At 43.2% G+C, this 25,837-nt stretch overlaps 1 protein-coding gene across 9 annotated transcripts in view; it reads right to left on the reverse strand.

Moving 5' to 3' along the window:
- Window positions 1-25,837, reverse strand: part of nrxn2a (neurexin 2a) — a 179,867-nt gene continuing 154,030 nt past the window's right edge. For 6 of the 9 annotated variants that reach the window (XM_075487680.1, XM_075487679.1, XM_075487677.1 and 3 more), the window contains 6 exons: window positions 24,787-24,968; window positions 13,750-13,921; window positions 8,744-8,833; window positions 7,283-7,611; window positions 3,631-3,715; window positions 1-2,499 (listed from right to left, as the gene is read on the reverse strand). In XM_075487680.1, coding sequence (XP_075343795.1) covers window positions 1,700-2,499; window positions 3,631-3,715; window positions 7,283-7,611; window positions 8,744-8,833; window positions 13,750-13,921; window positions 24,787-24,968 — 1,658 coding nt within the window. In that variant the 3' untranslated portion in view covers window positions 1-1,699. The remainder of the gene's footprint in view (window positions 2,500-3,630; window positions 3,716-7,282; window positions 7,612-8,743; window positions 8,834-13,749; window positions 13,922-24,786; window positions 24,969-25,837) is intronic. The other 3 variants (XM_075487682.1, XM_075487681.1, XM_075487685.1) reach the window with 1 other exon arrangement.

The following is a 25,837-nucleotide window of genomic DNA, read 5'->3' on the forward strand; positions in this document are numbered from 1 at the left end:
ACAAAGTATATAATCAAGTGTATTTTCATCTTTATCCACGTTCTGTACACATATTAAGATTCATTTCACATGAACACTATACAATAGCAATGAGTGAGGAATGGAATATTTTCTGAGCGCTGAGCAGCTCACGTTGAATGGCACTTTGATAAAGAAAAGAATAAAAAAAAAAAAAGAAGGAGAACAGGAAATCACAGGGCATGAATAAATAACCCAACAGAGAAAAATGGCTTTTTATATCATCAGATCCATTGAGTAACAGATTCGGCACATGTAAAAATGCACAATGCAACAAAACAAAACGTTGATTTGTTTCGTCCTTGTGTTTTCTCTGCATAATTTGAATGGGAAATAACCCCCCAAAAAAACACAAGATATTTGCAGCTATTGGAGGGTAGTGTGCTTTTTAGTCCAGATTAAAGTAGAAGGCAACCTAAAATGTAGTGTGTTAAGAAGAGTGGTAACAAGATACATCGAAATAGCAGAGAAATATCAATACAATTCACAAATCTTCAATTATTCACCTCATAGAATAGTCTTTTGATAACTGATAGAAAAAAAAAACAATACATGTTTGGCTGCTTTACACGGAATATCTATGTTTCAAAGATATGTTTCCATTTTCTGTGTGCTTCCAACGACAGTTTAGAGGAAAGAAAAGATTGTGTGTGAGCCAGCCTGGGGTGAGACGCGTTTCCAAGCAGCAATCACAGAAATCTTCCCCAAATACGCTTCTGTGCTCCTCAGAGCTCCTCGGGCTGCAGCAGTTTGGATGTTGGCATGAAAGCTGCGGGGTCGGGGTCGATGTTTATTCATCTTCACACTTTCCCTGCTTACAGGAAGCTTTGAAAAATCTGCTAACCTATATGTACAATACATACAAGCAGTGATTAGAGGAGTACCTTCACTGGTGTTCACGGGCTCACAGTTATCCCTACTTGAAATGGCACACTGACGCACGTGGTTTTTTTCTGAGATTCACTGACCGCAGGATGGATACTGACTTTATCATCACTTTAAGATGCAGAATGTTTCACCATGAGCTAGATGTCTTGCTTTGTTTACAGCACAACACTCCATCAGTAACATAACACCATCTGTTGTGGACAGAGCGAGCTGGGAGTCACAAAAACCCCCCGAAACGTAACACGGAGGCTGCAGAGGTGATGTCTTATCCAAGCTGAGTGGGCTCAGGATGACTGCTGGGGTGCTCTCTGCTCATCTACCATAAAAATCCAATAACCAGCCTGTTCTGCTTCATGGATCATAATGGGGACACTGAGACTCGGGATAGAGCGTTACAAAGAAAAGTCCAAAGAAACTGGGTGTTCTCAGCACTTTCTTCTTCACAGCGCCGTATCCATGCTATGTACAAAGCCAAGCCCCTTCAAAGGTAGTTAAAAACATTTAGAAAAGAAAAGATACATTCACAAAGAACTGGTGAATGCAGACCGAGTGCACATTTGGACACAGAGTCGGACCCTGTGTCACAGAGAACAATTTATCACTACTGGGAGCTGGACAACCTTGACTTTTTGGAAACAAGTAAAAGCAAATATCTGCTCGCCTTGTGCAGTTGTGTGGTTTTTTTTTTTTTTTTTGGCCTGTGAATTTCTGACAGATTCGGGTAGCAAAAAGGAAAGCATCCCCCCTCATCCTGTTGTCTCAGTCCACGCCCGCCTCCTCTCCTCCTAAGGTTTCACACGTAGTACTCTTTGTCCTTGTTCTTTTTGCCCTTTGTGATGGCCTTTGCCACGGAGGCCGTGGCTGTGCTTTTGTCTTTGACCACCGATCCGTTGCCCTCCACGGCGTTGTTGGCAAAGCTGTGGCTCTGGTCGGCCGGGTAGGAGCCCTCGTCCCGGTTGCGGTACTTGTACATGGCGTACAGGAGGATGAGGATGCAGAGAGCAGCAGCAGCCACGATGCCGACGACCATCCCCGTGGTGCTGCTGGACTCCCTGATCACCTCCACGGCACCGGGCTGGCTCTTTTCATCCGAGGCCGTGGGGCCGGCTGTGGGCACATGGGGAAAATTGGGGGGGTAAGTTAGTCCTGGTGTGTTTCGGGAGGATGGAGGAGCAGGGGGCAGAAGCACCTGGTCGCGGGTGTTCATTTTGCCTGCAGGAATGTGGAGTTGGTCAGGGTTGGTGGTGGGAACAAAAGGAGGTAAGGGGTGGGGTTTCTGGACTCCACCCTCACCGGCGGCGGGAGGTGGAGGAAGGACTGTCCTGTCAGTGACCATGGGGGAGTTATTTTTGTAAAAGTCCTCGTCGTCGGATTCTGTCATCTCCCCTGAGCCGAAGGCCGAGACCTCCACAGGGTCACCGCAGTCCTCCTGGTCCGGGGGGCAGGAAGGGTGAGGAGGGAGTATCAGAGACTCTTTGGTGGTTTCAAGAGGGGAAAGGAGGGTGGGAGGAGGAGGGATGACGGGGTAACGGGTGGCGATGGATGGGGGCTCAAGGGAATCCACTGTTATTATAGGCAACACTAATTCACCTCCTGGAAAGGAAACAGAAAAGGATGCTCCATCAGAAGAACTGAACATTCTGGCTTATTAAGGTGAAAAGTGCAATCTGCTTATGATGTAACTCAGACTGATATCATCTGCCTTACCGGCGATATAATCAGAAAGGTATCTTATTCCACACGTGACACAGAAACATGTCGGCGCTACATAAACATACTGAGTTCAGGAGTGTTTACCTCACTGTTGAGCAAACATATTTCTCTTTAGCCAATCAGAATAAGTATCTTTTTATGACACGAAAATGCAAAACAGCAGAGCATAAAAACATAAAAGAGCTCACATGCAGACAAATACAAGGACCCACGAAAGGCTGCAGCTGAATGAGGAGCACATGACAGATAAAAGAGCAGTAAATTAAAAGGCCGTGCGGCTCGTGCACGTTGGTGGGCTCAGGTTTGGGGATGACAAAAAAGAGCAAACAGGTTATTATTTGCAGGAATCACACAGGAATATTGTGGCTGGAGGCAGAAGGCAGAGTCTTTCTGGCTGTATATAAACCACACCACAGATACTGCAGATGTATATATACAAACAGTATTTCAGTGTGTGTGTATTTGAGAATTATTGCTACAATATCTCATTAATTTCTTCGTCATTGGTGCCATAACAACCTCTACTTCCCTTTGTGCTGCTGTGCCACATTGAGTTTCCTCAACAGGAGGTCAAGGGAATATTTTTTTTTAATAGCTGCACATACATTTCTGGCTGCTTGGTTCTGCTTTCATCATTATTTGAGTCACACATCGCAAGGCCAGCCAACAACAAACAATTCTGATAAGGTCATATTAATAATGGAGGCTCCCACAATAAAGGGCAGATTCATTCTGAAGTTCCACAGCTTGTTTCTGTCAGAAGCCTGATCTACAGCCACTCTGTCTTCAGCGTGCTCCCTGATAATATCCTCAGAGTGGTTTACGGACGCATACAGGAGGAATTAAGGCTGCAGCAACTGTCCAAATATGAACGAGCTGCCTGACAGAACAGGGGAACGATACCAGAATTCAATGCTTTCAAAACAACTATGCTTTTCAGACAGCCATATATTGTCTTTACAATCCTGAGCAGGTTGAATGAGCACCACAGCCCTACGTTTTGCAACCCACCTGTTCCCGGCTCACACTCTTCCAGGTCCTCGTCATCACTCGGGCACTCGGCTGAGGCCACCAAAATATCGTCGGAGCTCTGGGGCTGCAGGAAAATTGAGAAAAAAACGTGTTGTTAACACATTTCCAACTTTTTTAGGAGCATGTTTTCCAGCTGACTGCTCGATGTGAAGACAATCTGCAGAATGCAGCACAGAGCCGCTGTTGTGTTTTAGCTTGAAGCGACTCCAGTAAGACTTTGTGTTCCAAACGAGCGCATATACAGCTGCTTTTCCTCCATCAGCCCGTGGCTGTTTTCATGTGCAAACAACAAATAAACATCACTGATGGCTTCCCTGTGGGGTAAAGGCCTTGTTGCCATTTTACTCTGTGTGGTTTGCCTTTAAAAACATTCTTTTACGTGAACATGTGACCAACTCAGAGTGTAGGATGCCTGGTAAAGCAGAATGGTGAACTTTTGGGCTTTTGTAACATTTTGACTGCTCAGTTTGTAAAAATATGCATCAGATATTCTCTATAAAACGCCTGTTTTTACATATAAAATAGCCGTGCTGAAGCACATCATTATTCCACTTTGAAATAAAGTGCATTGAATATAGAATTCTTACTCAGATATCTGGAACAAACCTCATTGAATGGATTCAAGTCGCACACTGTATACGATTTAAAGGGATAGTTTGCCTGTTTTGACATGAAGCTGTATGACATCCCATATTAGCAACATCATTTATGAACATTTTCTTACCCCCTGCTGCGTCCTGTGAGCCGAGTTCCAGCCTCGTTTTGGTGTTGACGAAGGTAGTCCGGCTAGTTGGCTGGGGTTTAAAAAATAAAGCGTTTTGCTTCTCAAAACAATATGCGTTCAAAAGAGTAATACATTTGCATCACAAAACCGTTCTCCAGAAAAAGTCAGACCTCACAATCGCTTGGCCCTATTTTCTCTCCCTTCGTATCACTGCCTGCTGCCGCCTGCCGCGCCTGTTAAGGTGTTTGCTGCTCGGAAGCAGGGGACTGCTCGGTCTGCACGGTCTGCACAGCAGGCAGTGATACGAAGGGAGAGAAAATAGGGCCAAGTGATTGTGAGGTCTGACTTTTTCCTGGAGAACGATTTTGTGATGCAAATGTATTACTCTTTTGAACGCATATTGTTTTGAGAAGCAAAACGCTTTATTTTTGTGGGATGTCATACAGCTTCATGTCAAAAGAAGCGAACTATCCCTTTAATATCTGATGTTTTCTTTGTCTTTGTTTGTTTGTGTGGAAGCAGGATCGGGCAAAAACTCCCCGACAACTTTTCATGGAGGCAAAGGCTCAAGGTTCCAGGATAAAGGAGCAGACTTTTTATCTTTTATTTTCATTTTCATAATTCAGTCACAGCAGGAGCTTGTGAACAGGCGTGGCCTGAGAGCTGCCAAAGTTGACCCTTTTCCCAATAAATAACCAGCGGACGATTCGCAATGACATCTCAGAAGAAAGATGCCTTAAAGGGGCTCCGTTCGGTATGCAAAGACCCCCTGCTGTGTCAGAATGAGACAGTGCTGCAGATTTGAAGAATGCCCGGCTGCGGGTGGATATCTGATGGTGCTCTTTGGTGCTCAAATCACTCAAGTGTGCATGCAATGTGTCCTATCATCATGATGTTTGATCAGTGCTGTCCTTGGCAGAGGTCCGCTGTTCCTGAACAATTTATTTATTATAAAGCAGCAGCTTTGAGACCACAGACACGATTAGAAACATGTACAGCTGGTGTGTCATACATACGTGAGATTCAGGCTTTAACGGCAACATTTTGATCACCAATTTAGGAAAACTTAATGAAAAAATAGTCTTCCTTAGAGGCTCAACTAACCCTGTTTCAGTCTTTTGTTGTGTTTCCCTCAATAAAACGTTTGCAGCAGCGATAGAAGATCTTGGGCTCCTCCTTCTAAAATGCCACGGCCTTTACAAGAGTAGAAAGAAACTAAGGAGTCGAATGTTTTGTCTGATTTTCCTCGGTTGGTTTATTCTATTAGAGTTAAAAACATCCTCAAACCAAACTGCTGCCGTTAAAGGTTTTCATTCGCACCTCTGTTTCCGTTGTTTAAGGATTTCTGTTACTCTGTTTGCCCAGACCGGTGCTGTATGATCAACTTCAATGTGCAAATCAATAACTATGCTGAGAGCAAGACAAGTGCACTGAGTAAGAACGAAGGATTCGAGGGCCTTATCACACGCTGCAAAAGAGGAGTAATTACACCGGTTTCAAGCAGTCTGAGGGCTGAATTTCTGAAAGAAACATCTAAAATTTGCTTTTCTGTTCATCAGAACTTTGCACTCTTGGAGACAATGCCAATCCACATCTCATTAACACTGGCAACACGTCGGTAAACATGCGTTTTTCTTGCATTCGTTAGAACTAATCTTTAGATCTACAGAGCCTCGTTATAGATTCTCAGATCTGTTAAACACGGGGAACAAAAACATGATCAACGAGATGTGCGCATGTTGGGGCATGCGCTGGACGTCGTAGTCGCGCAGCTCTGCCTACACGCACGATACCCTCTGCGTACGTATGAGCACAGAATAACCCCAATACGGAGGGGTTTTTGAAAATTTCTAGGGGGCGCCACTGAGCCATTTATCTTCGCCCACACACGATACCCTTTACATACGTACGAGGTCGAGAGGGTGGACGTGTGTGCCAAGTTTCATGACCTTGCGATGATAAGGCTTTCAAATCACAAACACCATCACATGATTTTCACCACTTGGCCACGCCCACACCGTTCAGAGTTTCGAAAAGTTTCTCCATGATTTTTTCCCACCATGTCTTAAGAGTAACCTGGCCAAGTTTGAAGCTTGTAGCATTAAATCAGTAGGAGGAGTTCGATCAAATGCGAGGTGTGGAAAAAAAAGGATGTTTCCAACCACCAGCAGGTGGCGCTATAGCTGGATGTCACTATGATAGTATGTACGCGTTCAGGCTGGGTCCAGCATTCACCGTATGAAGTTTGGGACAGATTGGATAATGTATGTGGGAGTTATAAGCGACTTCATTTTTTGTGGCGAGTGATGGCGAGTCATCCAACTTTGAGGCGTCGCCACGGCCACGCCCTTTAAGTTTTGAAAAAGTTGCCCAATGATTTTTCCCCCCCATGTCTTAAGAGTAACCTGGCCCAGTTTGAAGCCTGTAGCATTAAATCTGTAGGACAAGTTCGATCATATGCAAGGCGTGGAATCGGTCAAAAATGGCACTTTCCATCCAAAATGGCCGCCTTCCTGTGGACGTGGGAGCATGGCGGCATGAGACTTTTTTGAGCGTCTGGGCATGATGAATGAGTGTACCGAATTTTGTCGTCCAACGTGAAACCCCAATGCGGGGACCATTTTAAAGCATCGTAGGGGGCGCTACAGAGTCAATGAGCGACTCCCAAAAATATAAAGTTGAGATTCTTTTCGAGCACCTTTTGCAAAGAATCGGACGGAAGTCGGACGGTAAAATAAGAAACAGTACAGATACAATAGGGTCCTTGTAGTTTCACTGCTCGGTCCCTAATAATGACATAAAGCGCCACATTACCATCAACCTTCAGCTAACTTCGCAGGTCAATTAAGCCCCCGTTTTTCAGCAAATTAGCACCTCGCAGTCAGACGTTCCTTTAAACTCTCTGACCTTTGAGATGCTCTCCCTCAAGCTGGGTGAGCGCTGCCTGCGGGTGGTGGTGGTAGCCATGGTGGTGGTGGTCTCCATGATGGTGGTGGACATGTCAGACACGGCCAGCGGCGTCGCAGAGGTGGAGTCGGTGGTCAGCGCGGACAGCGAGTCTCCGACCAGACGCAGGTTCCCCTCCACCTGCACGCTGGGGTCGTTTTCCGCCGCCAGCTTGAGCACCTGCAGGCCGTTGTAGTAAAGCCCTGAAATCTGACCCTGGAAGGGCCGACCCTTGTCCTGACCGCCGATTTTAATGGCCGCCTGGCTGTTAAAGATGGTCAACTGTCTCCCTGAAGTCAGACAGAGTCACAGAGAGAAAGAAAAGGTGGAGAAGAGGAGAAGATAGTAGAGCAGACACAGAGACGTCAAAGGGTACATTGTGCACAAGAAAATGATCTGAACCAGACGGGCTTTGGTGATTATAGACATTAATTAGTTTAAAAGTGGATTTAGATATTAGACAGGGAAGACTACAGTTAGCATTAAGTTTAGAATAGTTTGACAGCACACATGCAACAGGAGGCTCAAAGCCTATTTAGCTGTTTAAGTTGAAATGTTTTCTGAGTCATTTTGAATAAGTTAGTAAACTGCCGGCACGGAGGGAGACAGATGCTTTTCTATTTAACTCTTAGCTCTGGAATAGATGGTGTGAGGATTGATGTCTCATGGCTTGTTTTTTACAGAGAATTATTAAAATGGCCGACGTGCCGTGCTTCAGACCGTGTGAGGCTAAATGACACTCCTCCCCTGACTTTGTCTGCCATCAGGCCGTTAGAAAAGCCTTTGTTCTGGGTTCCCACTCGTCCAATTGTTTCACCTGAGAGGGGGGGAACGATGCCCAAAAGCCCAACTGACAGCTGCTGCACTGATAAGCAGAGTTACATCACAGGGCTGCAGCAGTGGGCCCGGGTCAAGAGAACGCTTATGGACCTAGCTAATGGCTGCTAACAGTGAACCACCACAGCCAGCCTGTCTGGGCTCAAAAACCTCAGCTATTAAGATGTATTACGATCAATTTAAGTCACGAGTTAGATGTTAATAGTAACTGATGCTACTGACATACAACATTTTAATGATTTTCATGTTGAGTAACAACACACAGCATCTATTTACACACAGTGGTTAAGAAGGACGAAGGGGGTTAGACAAGGGTTGTGTGCTTTTAATTAATTTAGTTTAAGGTGCAGCATCTCCACAAGGTGTAAGGATGACAAAATACCAAGAGATTTGCCTTCACACTTACTTTTCATATGAAGTTATACTGTGGACATCAAAATTCAAAGCCAATTCTGATTCAAATGGAAATATGTGTCAGGGTATCTTGACCCTTGTCACCCTTGTCTTCTGGCACTGCACCTCTCAAAGGGAAAGGTTATTTAGTGGTTATTTCAAGGATTTATTAATTAATCAATTAATTTTTACCTTTATCGAGTAGCCACTCGTCAACTACCCGACCGAGTCTGTATGGGATTCTTTGTCTGGCAATAGCCAGTCGTTCATTATCATAGTGTCCTTCAAAGAATTTGGAGAGACAGATTAAAGGTTAAAGTCTGCAAGCTGAAAGATCACATGGTTAGAAACAAAGTTAGAAGGGCTAACAGGGTGAGCATGTTAGCAAGTTTCACCAAGTTAAAAGAAAATTGTACTTTACTTAGTGTTATCTAGTTATTATGAGTAACAGTGTTTAAACTAGTTAGTGTTACGTTTTAGGCTATTTATAATGTGCTACTCTAGTTAGTATTATTTAGCTATTTATTCAAGCAAAGCATGCTCTTCAGTAAATATCAAACACATCAAAATGATCTGTTGCACTCAGTAGAAAAAGGTTAATTCAGGTAAAAACATAAGAAACAACATCAATTCAAAAGAGACAATCAGGGAAAAACCTGCAGATACGAGTCATTACAGAGAGCTGGAGTCTCAGCCCACTTCAGTTCCACAGCACATTTCCACTGCGTGAACAATTATTATGCCAATTCTAATCCTCAGGATTCATTTTACCGTCGAGCAAATACAATGCTGGAATGTTATTAACGTCGAACATGGATGTTCAACAAGGGAAAGGGAGTTCTGTCTGTCTCAAAGGTGAGCTGCACACTTATTACACCATCATTGGCAATGAAATTACACACAGGCTGTGTTCCAAACCGCATACTTCTCGTACTACTCCTACTACTCATACTAACTTTTTGAGTTAGTAAGCGAGTTTGAGTAAGCGAGACGTTCCCGGATGCATACTAGATTCGCCGAAATGTTGGGTATGCATCATGAGGTTACTACTCATACTCAAATTACCCAAGATGCAACGTAACGTAACGTCGCCGATCGTCATTTCCTGTCAAAACGGCAGTTTCAAGCTAGCTACAACGAGGGTAGGTTCACTTCCTGTTTTCAAAACAAAAGCACCAAATTGTATCGTAAAGGCTTTCCCTATGATAAAAGGCAACGGGTATTTTATTTTGTGAAAATAACCGGAAGTGCGTTGCTCACTGCGGCTAGCTTTAGTAGCGCCGAATTCGTGGGAACAAAATTGTAAATAGCCGGTATTTTGTCAGATTTTCAACACGTTGGGGATCTGAAAATGTTTCAAATGTTGCTAAAGTTTACAGAGTTTAGAGCTTAAAGGGGAACTCCAGGGCATTTGAAGCGCATTTCCATTGCTAGAGGTTGTAACTCACCGGCTGGTTGTACACTTGCGCATGTGAAAGCCCAAAAGAGTCGATGGACGATAATCCCATATACAAAACAATTATCTTCTCTAGAAAAACTGCGTTCAAGTATTTAAAACATTACAACAATACATGCAGTTTTTCTAGAGAAGATAATTGTTTTGTATGTGGGATTATCGTCCATCGACTCTTTTGGGCTTTCACATGCGCGAGCCTACAACCAGCCGGTGAGTGACATGCTGTTTATAAAGTTGTTTTGTAACGTCCCCATGCCAGTAATGTGAGAACCATGCATATGGTTTTAATGGTAAGGCTTGTGACTTTATTGTCGGATGGTTTATAAAGTGGTGTGACGTTTCTGCTGTGTGCAAGTTGTTGTTTTACGTGGAAGGGTTAGCGCTTGCCCCTAGCCACCACGTATTAGCCTCGCATGACAGGCTGAGCGAACAGCGCGATCTCCGCACAGGGAGCGCAGATTTGCACCTGTCTGTGTCCTACTATCAGTATTTGACAACCTCTAGCAATGGAAATGCGCTTCAAATGCCCCGGAGTTCCCCTTTAAGTGAAATCAGCATCAGGCTGGCTGATTTCGGCTCGGGCAGGAGCGAAATGCATTGTGGGTAAACGCTCTGCATACTGTCTGATCGGTGAGTATGCCGTTTGCAGAATGGAAGTATGCAGTTTCGAACACAGCCTTAGATTATTCTTCTTCTTCCTCTTCTTCTTGCTCTTCTTTCTTCGATAGGATGCAAATCCACTGAGGAAGGAGGCCCGGGTGCATGTGACACAGCACGCCCAAAGGTCGTCTGCAGACGTCTGCAGTTACCACTGAAAGAAAAAGATATCTTCCAGCTTCTGGCGGCGGCTTTGTAATTTGATTTTTATTCCATTTTCGACCCGATAAGGTCCAAGCGGCTCCTCTTTAACGATAACAGCACATACCGGCGCCCCTTCTCCACCCTGACACATCCCTCTGCCCCATCAAGTCTATTCTTATCCGTCTGCAAATCCTTTGAAAACATCCGTCTTCTGCTGTTTCTCCACCCGACGCTGACAGTTCAGACTGTGGATGTCATCGGGAGGCGGGCGGGTTTCAGCCCTCCTAACTTTCACCCTTTCTCTGAGCACTCGACGCCTTCTTCTTCTCCAGGTAAGCTGCAGTTCTGGAGAATACGGTGGCTTCACGTTTAATTTCAATCAAGTCTTTTTCAGATTAATTTCAACCTTCTCAAGTCTGAGAGTCGTATCTGTCTGGAGGACATGTAACAAGTTCTGATGTTTTCCTGTCACTTAAACCTGTTATTTCGGTGCCTTTCGCCTGAGGTCGTTATTATGCATTTATTAATATCAGGTGTTAATCACTTTGGGGCACATCATCCCAGATAATGATTAAATCCACTGAGTATAAATTAATTTGCTCTAGGGTTGAAAAATATGAATATAAATAAAGATAAAACCCTGAAGATTTCCACTTGACTAATAATTGTGCACAGAGTGTGTGTAATGCAGTGCGTGATGTCCTGTAACGGCTTTCTTTGTGCTGCAGCTCCCTCGAGAGGAACGGTTAACTTCTGAACAAACAAACAAACAAAGAGACATAATCTAATATATTTCAGCTATGCATTTGTGTGTCTGCACGGTTGGCTCAACCACAGAAACCAAATTCCAGTTGTATTTATCAGGAATCGAGTCAGGCGAGACTTCAGCCCTCTATTAAACACACGGACACATGAAAGCAGGAGTAAATTCAACAGAAGCTTTGACAGAAAATATATACGATAGCAGAATGAACTGTTACTGAACAACAGTAAAAATCTGCTCTAACTCTTTCAGTCATCAGCTAAATTGAACAAGCTCTTGACTCTACAACTAGTTAATTCTTGTTGACATTATTTGTGGACTCTTGCACTAGTTTTTGGCCAAAGTTAAAATGTTTTTAAGTCGTCATGACCTTGAGAAAGCCATCCATGCCCTAATAAGTTCAAGGTCAGACTATTGCAATGCACTTTATGTTGGCGTCTCCCAGTCTTCTCTCAGCCGCCGTCAGCTGGTGCAGAACGCTGCTGCCCGTCTTTTAACCAACACCAACAGACGTGTGCACATCACTCCTGTTCTTAACTCCCTCCATTGGCTTCCTGTCCTTTATAGAACTGATTTTAAACTTTTAATGTTTGTTTTTAAAGCTCTTAACGGCCTCGCCCCATCATATTTATCTGAGCTTTTAACAGTCCTGGTAGAGCTCTGAGGTCAACAGATCAGTTTCTTCTGGAAGTGCCCAGGTCAGAATACAAACCCTGGGGTGAGCGAGCCTTTTCCCAAAGCTGCCCCCAGGCTCTGGAATAAGCTCCCCGTCCAGCTGCGTCTTATTTCTGACCTGGGCCTCTTCACATCTAGGCTAAAAACCTACTTATTTAGGATGGCTTTTAATACCCAGTAGTATGATGACACTTTTATCTTATTCGATTTTGTTGTATTTTATTGCTTTCACTGTTCTTTTATTGTTTTTACTTATTCTTCTCTTTATTTATTACCTGCTTTAAAGCACTTTGGTACACCGTAAGGATTGTCTGTAAAGGGCTGTAGAAATAAAATACAATTATATTTACATGCCAGGCAGCTTGTTTGATGTACAACTTGTGAAAAGCAAACACGTTTACTGCATATAACCACTAAGTGTTTAAAATCGAACATGGAAATGCACGAGTGAGTATAAAATATCCGACTCTAAAAGAACATGTTAAAAGAGTCAAAGCGCATTAAAGTGGGACTATGCTTTTATTGTGAAATGCATGAAACCGAACATCCATTAAGCCCTCGCAGAGCTGGAGTATGAGTGCCTGCCCCTTTGATGTTCTATACCATGCCTCAGCTACTTCATGGTGTTTGAAGTCAATTTAAAGCCAAAAATGACCAATAGTGGAACAAAACAGGCATAATTATCACCTGCAGTGTATGGTGCACGCTCCCTTTAGGCATGAAATGAGCCCTTCTGTATGATTGCTCCAGTCTTTCACCATTTGGAATGTTTCAAAGTGACTGATACCCGAGTGGGAGCTGACAGGAAGGGGCACACATGGCCATTTACTTTTATACAATTTTCGTTTATGTAGATCTGTGGGGTAAGCGTGCGCTCTTGGAGCACCAGCTGGAGGCAGACGGGGAACCGCGGCTCCTCTCGCTGTGCCAGCTGGTGCACCTGTTCTGAATGAGGTTAATTGGTTGATTGGTTCACAGCAGGTTAAAGCTGCAGCCGGTTGTGATTACATTATAAATGCTGCTTTTTATTTCCTTTTTTTTTAAGGGTCTATGTTGTGTTTTAAGTTTTCATTTCTACGGGTTTCACCTCGATAACAAACATAAAGTGAAACCGAACCTAACTGAGCGTCACAGTTCACATGATGTTTAACAGTGGACACATTAAGCATGAATGTCAACAAGAATTTGTCAGTTGAATTAACTGTCAGAGAGCCTTGACTTTAGATTTGGGGGACCAAATTAGGCCTTTGCTGTACATGGACCAATTAAAAATAACTCTTACATCACATCCTTTGGAAAGGTCTGCAGCTACAGCTGATGAAAACAAAGCTTCCGGGAATTTTAGATCAATACATTTCCCACAATGCACTACGTTTCGCATAACAGTGTGGTACATTTCAAATGAATCAAAATAAGCCACTACGCAAGAGATATATTCTTAAACTGCAATCTTCCGAGGCTAAGCAGTCGTCCATGCATGAGACAGCCCCCGATCGGCCTTACCTGGTGGGTAACGCTCAATGACAGGATGGTTGTCCACCTGGAGAGTGGCATTGCCACCGCTGCGTGTGAAGCGCACAACATGGTACTTGCCATCATTTACAATGACAGCAGGCTCGTCGATGGTGATGTCATCTGTTCCCACGTTGAAGATGACGCCGATCTTTCCCTGATCCTGCAGGTGAAGAAGAGACGACTCAGGTGAGGCGTGAAGTGTAAAAGGTCGTGGCTTCCTCACACTGGTGCGTGAACAGCCCGATACATTCGACGGGTCTCTTAGAAATAAACGGAACACCTTAGGCCTTGTCCACACGTAGCCGGGTATTTTTAAAACCGAATATCCCCCCCCTCCGTTTATAAAAAAATCTGTATCCACATTACCTCGTTTTCGAAAAAAAAAACACCTTCCACACATAACCGAACATCTGCGTTTTCACCTGTCTTGACAACCCAAATGCATTTGCTGTTTTGCGCAATCTGCCCTCGTCAGCTAAATAATAAAGTGTGCACGCCACTTTTTTGAGCACACGGACAGGTGATCGTATGACAGTGGACTGCCCCTCGATATGAGGACGTAATAATTCCGACAGCGACAGGAGTGAGGAGTACGACTTGGGCGTGTAAAATCAAGGCTGTAAACAGCGCCTGCACAATAATAACCACCACAGTTCTCAAGACATCCATGCTTCTTCAGTAAACAAAGGTCGCACTTTAGACTTTTAAGCAGATTTGTTGTTGTTTTGGCGCATATTGTGACGTTCGAAAACGCAAATCTCCGGTTATCTCTGTCTACACGCAGCTGCATAAACGGAGTTTTCAAAAATCTTCACTTTGCCCGGAGTTTTTAAAAACATTCGTTTACGGTGCGTTTTTATGCGTTTTCATGTGGATGACAGGTCCAAACGTAGAAAAATATATTCGTTTTAGCAGATACCCGGCTACGTGTGGATGGGGCCTTAGTCACTCCTTCCTGCTTCTGAGGTCCCCAAGTTGGTTCCCTTGGGCCCCCGCTGCCCTACTTCACACTGCTGCAGGGGCCCTATTGTTTTCTCTTCTAAAAGTGTTGGTGCAGCGGAAAAAAAAGAGACCAGGAAGGATGAAACTTAATTTCTAAAGTCCAAAAGTCTCTCCACTGATTAGTACAAGAAGCGTGAGGTACTTCACCCATCGGTGGTGCTAATCAGATTCGTTTGGTCTGGAGTCCAAACGTTAGATCCCAGAATTCATCTGCATTTTTTCCCCATTAATCTCGTGCTTTTAAAAGGAATTTTCTCTGTTCTTACACACTAAAACGTATGTGAATGGCAGCATAGATCAGTCTGAAAATTGATGAAGTATAATTTGATTTAAGTGGATGTGACATAACTAATATAATTTTTTTTAATATTATAAGTATAAATACACATGAATACCCAGTTTCTACACAATTAAGACTTTTATTGTCATGTAGATACAGGAAATTTGACCCATCCAGGTCGGCACCTGTTGAACACACAGGGTCACACACTCATGGAGACAGTGTGAGCTGTCAGTTTCACAAATCTTAGAGTGGTGAGAGTGAGAATGGGAATCAAACTGCCAACCTCTGGTTATTGCACCAGTCTGTGTCCTACTGTCAGTATTTGACAACCTCTAGCAATGGGATTGCTTCAAATGCCCCGGAGTTCCCCTTTAACATGTTTCTCATGTCACACAAGATATTCCTTTCTGCTTAAATAAGGCTTCGAGCTGATCAATTGCAAATAATAACCGCTGTGAGAACCATATTCACATGTATGATGATCATTCAGAGAGAAAGACGTTGCAGAAAGTCTCTGCAACTGGTCGTCTGTCCTAAAATCCACAAGATTTGTCCCTATTCGCTATTTAAAAAAAAAAAAGAAATAGAATACATTTTAAAATGCAATCATGTTAACAGCATATGCAGGCGTCAGGTCTAATTAGGCAATCACTTGTTGTGATTGAAGAATCCCCCCAGTGATATAAAAACTCCCACTTTGATCATAAAAGGCCACTTCCACTCTGCAGAGACCTCTACCTACCCAGAGCTAATAGCTCCCACATTGTTGCATAGATAGAAAGTGAAACTGTTATTAGGGACCGAGCAGTGAAACTGCAAGGACCCTATTGTTTTTATTCCATTGCTTCCACTTGCCTTCAACCTTGAGAATCAGCCTTTAGTTCAGCTAAAGTTCAGCTAAATGCTAGCCTTTAGCTAGCGTTAGCATTGGTCATCATTTAGCGTAGCAGAGGCAATGAAGGCCGTTGTCAGCTGCTGGCGGGCGGGCGGAGTTGTTGGCATGTGTTGGATAACTGTTGTGGAGCAGAAATAGAGGTGGGTAGAGTAAAAAGTAGTCATCCAAATAATGACTGGAGTAAGAGTAAAAAAGTGCTTGGTGAAAAAACTACTCAAGTACTGAGTAACTGTTGAGTAACGTCTGATTTATTTGTTAACACAAGCATTCAATCAGACAGTTAGATGTTGAGTTTCTGCTGAAATGTGCGTTTGTTTTGGTTGACACAGAAGACACATAATGTAGCTGCTGTTTCTCACTCTTTGTAAGGTAAACATGCTTTCAGTATGAGGCCTCGTCGGCGTCTTCATTTCCCACCGTTGATTCTGACATTTTTCATCTGTTTCTTTGTTTGTTTGCTACGACTGTAAACTGTAAAGCTAACCCGTCCCGCCGCTGAGATTGAGTATGGTCACGTGACCAGACTGTACGGCTACGTCTGATTGGTGGAACACAGTCAGGTGGTAGAGCCTTTGGCGGAAGTCTCTCTCTCTGTCAGAATAAAACATTATAATGAGGCGTACGCGGGGGGATAAAAATAATGAGGCGTAGAATACCAAAGAGGTAAGAAGAAAAGTAACCAGCTCATTTTACCCTAATGTAGCGGAGTAAGAGGACAGTTTCTGCTGCACCAATCTACTCAAGTAAAAGTAAAAAGTACAGTGATTTAAAACTACTCCTAGAAGTATAATTTTTTCAAAAACTTACTCAAGTAAATGTAACTCGTTACTACCCACCTCTGCTTAGTGTTCACAAATAGGCACGTTTTTTAAAATTTTTTTATCAAAAGAGCATATGATGCTAACCATAAAACAAAAAGTGAAAATCCATCCATCTCTTGCATTAAAAAACAAACATCGAAGCGTCCCGATGGTTTTACGATGACCATTGGGGGGGGTGGCTGTGGCTCAGTGGTTAGAGTGGGTCATCCAATAACAATACATGCCCAGTAATGTTGTTGTAATGTTTTAAATACTTGAACGCAGTTTTTCTAGAGAAGATAATTGTTTTGGATTTGGGAGTATCATCCATTGACTGTTTTGGGCTTTCACATGCGCGAGCATACCAACAACGGGTAATAGTGATGCTCCGATCAGCATTTTTTGGACCGATCACCGATCACCAAAATCATGATCTGCCCGATTGCCGATCACTGCCGATCACGGAAGGAATCGGACATTTCCATGCCTTTCATCTAGCAGAGAGTGCACCATTTATAGAAATTAAACCGCCAGAGGTAGCTGGGGACATGTAGAACAAGAATCTGGTGGAGTCGGCAGAGAACATTTTGATTTGGTTCTAAATTAAGTTTTCAAATCTGACTATGCAGAAATGAGTTTGATTCTGAATATGCTTCAATAATTTTGTTCTATCATTTTGTTTTAATCATTAAAAAGAATGTAGTAAAAAAACAACCAAGTAATGACAGGTGTATGTATTCCAACAAATGAAAAATATAACTTCGATATAGATTTCTGAGTTTACGGCACCATAAATCGCTCACACGCTTTACCGTACAACGCGATGTAAACGGGCACTCGATTTTCAAGTGTAGCTAGCGCGACCGTGCCTCTCCGAAGCGCAGATGGCGTGACCGCAGTAAGTTTCACATCTTTCTGACACACTTTGAAGAAATTCCAGACAAGAGAGGTCATGTTGTTGAGATGCACTGTAGAGGTTTTGCCTGTTCGGTTCTGTACACACGTCCCGTACCACATTAGAAAGTGGTCGCTAGTAATTTACGTCAAAAAAAAAAAAAAAGCTAGTAATTTACGTCACGTGATCGGTTTTTTGATCGGCATATTTTTCCGATCGCCGATCAGGCTATTTTGGGCATTATCGGCCGATCATGATCGGCAGCCGATCGATCGGAGCGTCACTAACCGGTAAGTGACATGCTGTTTATAAAGTTGTTTTGTAACGTCCCCATGCCAGTAATGTGAGAACCATCATGCATATGGTTTTGATGGTAAGGCTTGTGACTTTATAAAGTGGTGTGACGTTTCTGCAGTGTGCAAGTTGTTTTACGTGGAAGGTTTATTATTTGCCCCTTAGACACCACGTATTAGCCTCGCATAACAGGCTGCATAAACAGCGCAATTGCCGCACAGGGAGCGCCGATTTGCACCGGTCTGTGTCCTACTATCAGTATTTGACAACCTCTAGCAATGGGATTGCGCTTCAAATGCACCGGAGTTCCCCTTTAAGTTCCTCCTTTACGGTTCGGTGCGAGTTCTCAACAGTCGGCTCAGGTTTCCTGATTTTGATCACTCTTGACAGATTCCTTCTGTCTCTCTTTTGGTTGGCCAACTTCTGTCCATTTCAGCGTCTCCCTGCAACAACAAGCCAACCTATCCAAAAGGTCAGAGCTGCTTCTCAAGCTCGCCTTCGGGTGCCACTAATAAGAAAGCCTGGAAGCAAACCACGGACGGTCTCTGGGCCTGTCTGCCTTACGGTCTCTCTAAATGCAACAATGGGTTGATAGTTATCAGAGACATTGTAGAAGAAACAGCATGCAAACCAGCAGGAGCATTTTCACCTCAATGGCTGGGCTGCAATAATGTTTCCACTGTGATGAAATTACAGACCGTGGTAAAAAACCAGCAATAACAGAGCAAAGGAGGCCGCATCATTAAACCGACACTTTTCAGGGCCCGTATATCTGGCAGCTTATGGTGCCTGTTTGTGCGCTTGTAAGCTTAGGGTGTCACATGTGTGGTCACATGTTTTGGCTGCACAACCCTCCCCGATTTCTGTGCAATTACAGGGACAAAGAACCTGCAGGTTCTCATTCAAGCAACTTCAAATCCTGCAGGTGGTTGTGTTGTATCAAAGCTTCAGCCTGAGAGTGGAGGGTAGATAAAGTGCAAACTGCTGCGGTGTTTACAGGCCTTAGAGGGAATATTTTCAAAGTTAAAAGGCTCAGTCAGAGATTTGAATGGAAACGTATCATATGTGTAAAGATGTTGTTTTACAAACTTTTTAATAGCTTTCTGCTCCAGATGTTTACGGCAGGACTAAAAATGAGACATGTGCATGGAAGGGATACTTCAGCATTATACGCTGACCTACTGCGCTACAGAACAGTTAGCTTGGGACTAGCTAAGTTAAAGGGATAGTTCGCCTCTTTTTTTTTACATGAAGCTGTATGACATCCCATACTAGCAATATCATTTATGAACATTTTCTTACCCCCTGCTGCGTCCTGTGAGCCGAGTTCCAGCCTCGTTTTGGCGTTGATGAAGATAGTCCGGCTAGTTGGCTGGGGTTTAAAAAATAAAGCGTTTTGCTTCTCAAAACAATGCGTTCAAAAGAGTAATACATTTGCATCACAAAACCGTTCTCCAGGAAAAAGTCAGACCTCACAATCGCTTGGCCCTATTTTCTCTCCCTGCGTATCACTGCCTGCTGCCGCCTGCCGACAGCCGCGCCTGTTACGGTATTTGCTGCTCGGAGGCAGGGGACTGCTCGGTCTGCACTTCGGTCTGCACAGCAGGCAGTGGCTGGAACTCGGCTCACAGGACGCAGCAGGGGGTAAGAAAATGTTCTTAAACGATATTGCTAATATGGGATGTCATACAGCTTCATGTCAAAAGAGGCGAACTATCCCTTTAACTGTTCTGCCTTCATCATGGAAGAGCATCTTCCCTGGATGCCAGGAAGTGCAGAAATTGGATTGTCTGGAATTGAGTAAACAATGAGAATAAGAAAAACGTATTAATTTAAAGAGTTAAGCCAAAATGTGGCAGCCGTGCTGTGCAGTTATATGTCGATGGTTGAGTCCTCACAGGACAAACCACCCCCCACCCTTTGTTGAAGTATGTGATATCTGCAGGATATGTCTGGGATTTCACAGCTTAGCAGATTGCTTTGGTTAAAATAAGCCACTCTGACTTTTTAATGCCGCATCTTTCTGTAATGTGACAGATTCATTCCTTCCGTCTTCTGTTTCATCCTGACTCAAAGACAAAAACAAATAAAGCTGCTGTTTGATTCAAAAATCATTCATGCTGATAATAGTTGGTGTTAAGTATCAAAGTGTCCTCAAAGAACCCAAAGTGACCAATCAAGAAAGAGAGAGGCTTTTAACTTAAAGAAAACTGTGTTTTTTACGCTTATTATTCTGATTTCTACGTCACTTCAAAGTTGTTATTAACCCAGGCAGAGGCAACTGTGCATGTGCACACATCTGATGTATGATTTACCCAAGCCAAACAGAATATAAACCCATTTTATGTCTGATACCTACCCACTTCCAGTTTCTCTCCATGAATTTGTCAGTTAATTAAAGTCAGTGTTGCTGTACCTCAGGGGGAATAAACAGGGTGTTAGGCCTCGCTGTGAAAGAACACCAAAGTTATGTGCTCCACAAAAGCGTGCTGTGAAACTGTATTATTACCTTTTTACGTGCATAATGAATCACCCCTTTACTATCGGTTGAATCCTGCCTCTGTGTTATATATTGTGCAGCCTTCATGGTGGGCTCCTTAGTTATCCACGGTGTAATCACTGTTCAGATGAGGCAACCATGAGGCAGAGCGATCGCAGGATAAACTCAACAACAACAACGTGGCCTTATACACGTACAGCTTTATCAAAAGGATCTACTTCTGCTTTGCTGCTTGGCCTTAAGAACACGAACGCCAAATAGTTTCAAAACACCATTTGCCTGCAAACAAACTACCAAACCGTGGTTTTAAATGGCCGAATCGTGACAGAATCAGACTCTTTAAAGATGTTTGGGGATAAAAGGTACGTTGGGAACACATTAGCATGAGCCCAGTCTGTGACTTTTTTGTGTGAATTTAACTGGTAAATGTGAAATAAGTGCAGCATTCAACAATGTCGGCAGTGAAGGTATCATGCTGAATTGAGCCTGCACGCGACGCATGGAAGCCTCAGACATAAGTACTGCGTATGAAACCAACACAACCGCTTTAGGACAGAGACATAAACATGCAGAACTACGCAGCAACATCCCCACAGCACGACACAAACTGACAAAAGATGATGTGAAGGTTTCAGAAGATGGACGGCAACAATGGAGCGCATTAAGATTGAGGCCTGCCAGACGAATCTGAGGGACTAAAAAGACATCCTTGCCCAGCAGAAACTCAGAGCAAGCTGGTAATCTCATTACTTGGTATCTTTTGGGTGTTTGACTGCTGAAGTTAGCTTATACTAGCATCATGCTAACTGTGACACTGAGGCATTGGCCTCTCGTGGCTAATTTGTGTTCACTGGTGCACGAAAACGATCAAACAAAGAAGGGTTTGCACTAAAAACCTGTTGAATTATTCATTTTTTGATTGCGAGTATCTTGAAGGTAATTGATGACACAGATGCATGCAGAGGTGTGCATAGAGCCCGTGTTCCAGCAGTCCAAAGCAGTACAAGGACATCGTAATAAAAGAAAGAAATCAATGTGAACTCATTCATTTTGGGACTTTCAAACGGGGAACTAATTCAGATGAACTAGTTGTATTTCAGTCTCTGAGAACAGTTTTTTGTGGAGACTACAACCTTGGGTGTGAAGCCCATCTTTACAGTGATTATTATGAGGATACAATGTGGTCATAAGGACGTATCTTTGATCAGATAAAAACCTTTAAGCAGTTTCACACTTTATTGCAAGCTGATACATTTCTAAGCAGAGCACAGACCGGTCTGCCTCTGTTTGTCACCCGCTGTCTTCTCAGTTTTGGCCGGCTTTACGCGGCTGTCTCCTCGAGACATCTCCTGAGCACTGAGAAAATAAAATCGTTTCCTTTCAGCATAGTGATACGTATGTGCAGCATGTGGTCTTAGAAACAATTGTGGGTGAGTGAGAAACTTCCATTCTTTTTTATTTTAGACGGAAAAACAAAAACTGTGCCGACTCATTGAGCATTTCTTCATAGAAACCCTGATATGTGATTAAGAATGTAAAGAGAAGTTTCTACCCGAAGGTACATCTGAATCACCGAAGTCCCTGCAGCAAGTCATGCATCATTTGTTGCCTTTACTATTTTTAACCCTCCCTTGTGGCCGGTGTTAGTTTGGCCAGAAGTGCTTCTTTTTTGCCTTCACCTAAGTTTTTTCAGTCTTCTTTAGAGGCCAATTAAAGGGAACAAGCAGAATGTGATAAAATGGTGGTAATAAACGAAGAATAACTAAAAAAGACGACCTCAACACCATCTTAGATCTTCTGGATTCCTCTCAGCGAAGCTCTAATAGGGTGTCACACTAAGCAACCTGTGCGAGTGTGAAGGACTCGGCAGCTCCTTTCAGCCTGCTTTGCACTCCCACAGCAAACTGTGCATTCAGGGCAGACTTTTAAAACTCATACAATTTAAATGAGACGGTTTGATAAACAAGCCTGCAGGGGAGGCATTCTGAGCTAAAAAACGACCGAACCGTGCACACCTCGGACCAACAGACCTGGCTGGATGTTACACAGCACAGGTGCTTTGTGGCCTTCGGCCTCAAACTGAATTCTGAATATTATTTCCAAAACACAAGGTTAAACCAGTGAATGTGAGCCTTTTGGAAGGGAAATAAAACATTTGGGGGTCAACAGGGCAGCTCATATCTAATTCTATTGGATTCTTTGAAAACTTGGGTGGAATAGTGAGGCTGCAGAAACAGGACCGATGTACTGGAACCACCTAAACAGCTGGGTCCTTTCTGTGTTTGTGTCTGCAGGAGTTTCCTCCGGGTGCTCCGGCTCTGTCTAACTGTGTAAAACCCTATCTGCCAGGTTGTTGGGGGGCACCAAATGAGCTGCAGATGTGCACAGTTGTCATAAAAATACACCACATAATGGATTACTCAACTAAATTTTGTCATAATATTATGCAAATTTAAAATGTAAAGTCGTCTCGGGCACTTTACAGAGACGGAAAGCCGGTTGAATTCAAGTGTAATAGGATTTAAGGAAAGAACAGCACAGATTTTTAACCTTAGAATCATGTGACTTGGACTCGAGTCATAAATTTGATGACTTTAGACTCGACTTGACAAAATCTAAAAAGACTTGTAACTCGACTTGGACTTTAACATTAGTGACTCGTGATTTCACTTGGACTTGATCCTTTTGACTTGAAAAGACTTGCTACCTTCCCCAAACCCAAAGATTAAAAAGTATGTTGACACGGATGCTCTGTCTCTATTTGCACGTGTACATCTATGTGCGTGTGTGAGAGAGAGAGCCAGCGCGCTGCCGGCACAATATCCAATCAAATTAGATCCACGTTGTTTTGATCTGACAGCATCCGACTAATCAAATTATAGAACAACCAATGAAGACGAACAGATAACAACGTGCCAGTAGGCAAAACTGATACCAATAGTTTCGTTTGGGTATAAAAACTATGAGGTGGTCAACAAAAAACGATTACAGACGGCGACGTGACAACTTCCAACTTGGTTCGACATTTTAAGTTGCACAAAGAACGGTAAGTTTTGAATGAAAGCAAACACTAACTTATTGGCTAAGTAACTCAATTGCTAGCCGTATAGCAGGCTAGTTTGATGGCAAGGTAAAGCAGTACAAATATTGGCCGGGTTTCCCGAAACCTTCTTAGCGCTCAGAAGAGCGTTTAGAGCGCTGCAAAAGAAGATCGCGTTTCTCGAAAGCGTTCTTAGCATCATAGAAAAGCACATCCCTGTTCATGTTCTCTCTCTCTCTCTCTCTCTGGATGGCGTGAATATATTACATATAGATTTATGTTTGTGTATGTTTCTATATCTGTGAGGGCCGTAACAGAGGATGTGAACATGCAGGAGTGGAAGGAGAGTTTTTGGAAAGTGTGGATTTGTTCAGGATGTGAAGACAGTTTTAGAGAAAATGTTTGAAAACTAAAAAGACTGTTTTGCAAAACCGAGGATATTTTGTGATGGAGATGAACACTTTGGAAGAGTTAGGACAGTTTAATAGAGTGCAGATCATTTTTTGGGAGAGAGGATATATTTTATAAAGTGGTGACATGTTTGAAAAGGTTAAAGTTACACTTAGGTTTTGAAAGGAGTTAAAAAGACTGATTGGACTGATTGATTATATGAGATCAATACAATACAGGACAGAAACTGCTGTGCAACTAGTTATAGTGCAATAAGCTATGGAAATACAATGTAATTGATAAATAAATACAGATCTTAAAAGCATACATGATCTGTGTAAATATTATTTCTTTTTTGTTAAAAGGACTCGAAACTGAAACGGTAGGACTTGGGACTTGACTCTGGACTTGACTCGGGACTTGAGGGCAAAGACTTGAGACTAACTTGTGACTTGCAAAACAATGACTTGGTCCCACCTCTGCAACAGTTACTCAGTACTTGAGTAGTTTTTTCACCAAGCACTTTTTTACTCTTACTCAAGTAATTATTTAGATGACCTCTTTTACTTTTACTCGTGTCATACTATTCTGAAGTAACAGTACTTTTATTTGAGTACAATTTTTGGCTACTCTACCCACCTCTGATCTCAGGGAGGCATGTATACTTTGGTTTTTTGTCTGGTGCTTTCACAACAGATCTGATTGTAATTATCAGTCATCTAACAGAGATGACTGATAATGGAGGTCACCAGCGTACACCTGTCCTGTGACAACAAACCAAACAGGAAGTGGGCAGCAATCGAGTCCCGAACACATTCCTACAACCAGAGGCGATCTCTTCCTGAACTAACATCAACATATTATTTCCACTTATCTGAAGGTGGCAGGAAGATGCCACAAAGTTTTTTTTCCCGTGGAGCGCTTACAATGTGCAGCTGAAGATAGTCTCCGAGCCCATGGGTGCTCTCCACCCTCACCAGGATGGCGTCTTTCTGCTGAGAGCTGAAGCCCACGGCTAACCGGTCGGCTCGGGTGCTCGGCCGTTCGTTGGGGGCCCACGTGAACGTGATGAGAGCCCCTCCTTTTCCGAAAATATACGTGGTCCCAGCTGGAATAGAGACAGAGGGGGAGAGAGAACTTTAGATGGTATTCGCTCGGTTAGTCGAAGCTCAAACCAAGAACAACAATTCTAAACATGATTTGTCCGTTCCAGGTTTTAGGAGCATTTCCTCCTCTTAGTCTGGCCACCTCTTTCGACCTCACAGCTCTCTACACTTAATATCCATCCATCCATTTTCTATCCGGTTCAGGGTCGCTGGAGCCCATCCCAGCTGCCACTCGGCAGGAGAAGGGGGGGTACACCCATCACAGGCTCACACTCACTCTTAGGGCCAGTTTAGAACCACCTAACATGCATGCTTTTGGAAGCTGGAGTAAGCGAAGAGAACTATATCTGTAGAGTACCTGTAGTTGGCTTAGAGATGAACAAAAGAAGCCATCTTTGAATGTTAGTAACAGAAAAACCAAACACAGAACAGCCACATTGGCTCAGGAGTAGTCACACTGAGGAGGAACGCTTCCACAGGCTCATCTCAGATGGACATTTGTGTCCATGTTGAATGTATAATTGCTATTTTTTTTTAAAATATATAGCTGTTTTATGTCTTTTAATTTATTCTTGTATTTTATTCTTTTAATTTCTTTGTTTTTTATTTATCTGTACAGCCCTTTGGTCAACTGAGGTTGTTGTAAAGTGCTTTATAAATAAAATTGTTTCAGCTGCTTATTAGAAAAAAAATGGACGTCCGGGTCTATTTGTCAAAGATGAGAAAGAGCATCAGGCCAGAGTTTCTGATGATATGGGGGTGCATCAGTGGCCAAGGCCTTGGGGACTCAAACAATCAAGTGAGAAGGGACCATTGATGCTGGAATTTTAGACACACCAGATCCGCTTCCTATTGAAAACATCTACTTAAT

Source organism: Odontesthes bonariensis, chromosome 16 (assembly GCF_027942865.1).
Source record: "Odontesthes bonariensis isolate fOdoBon6 chromosome 16, fOdoBon6.hap1, whole genome shotgun sequence".
Classification (NCBI taxonomy): Eukaryota; Metazoa; Chordata; class Actinopteri; order Atheriniformes; family Atherinopsidae; genus Odontesthes; species Odontesthes bonariensis.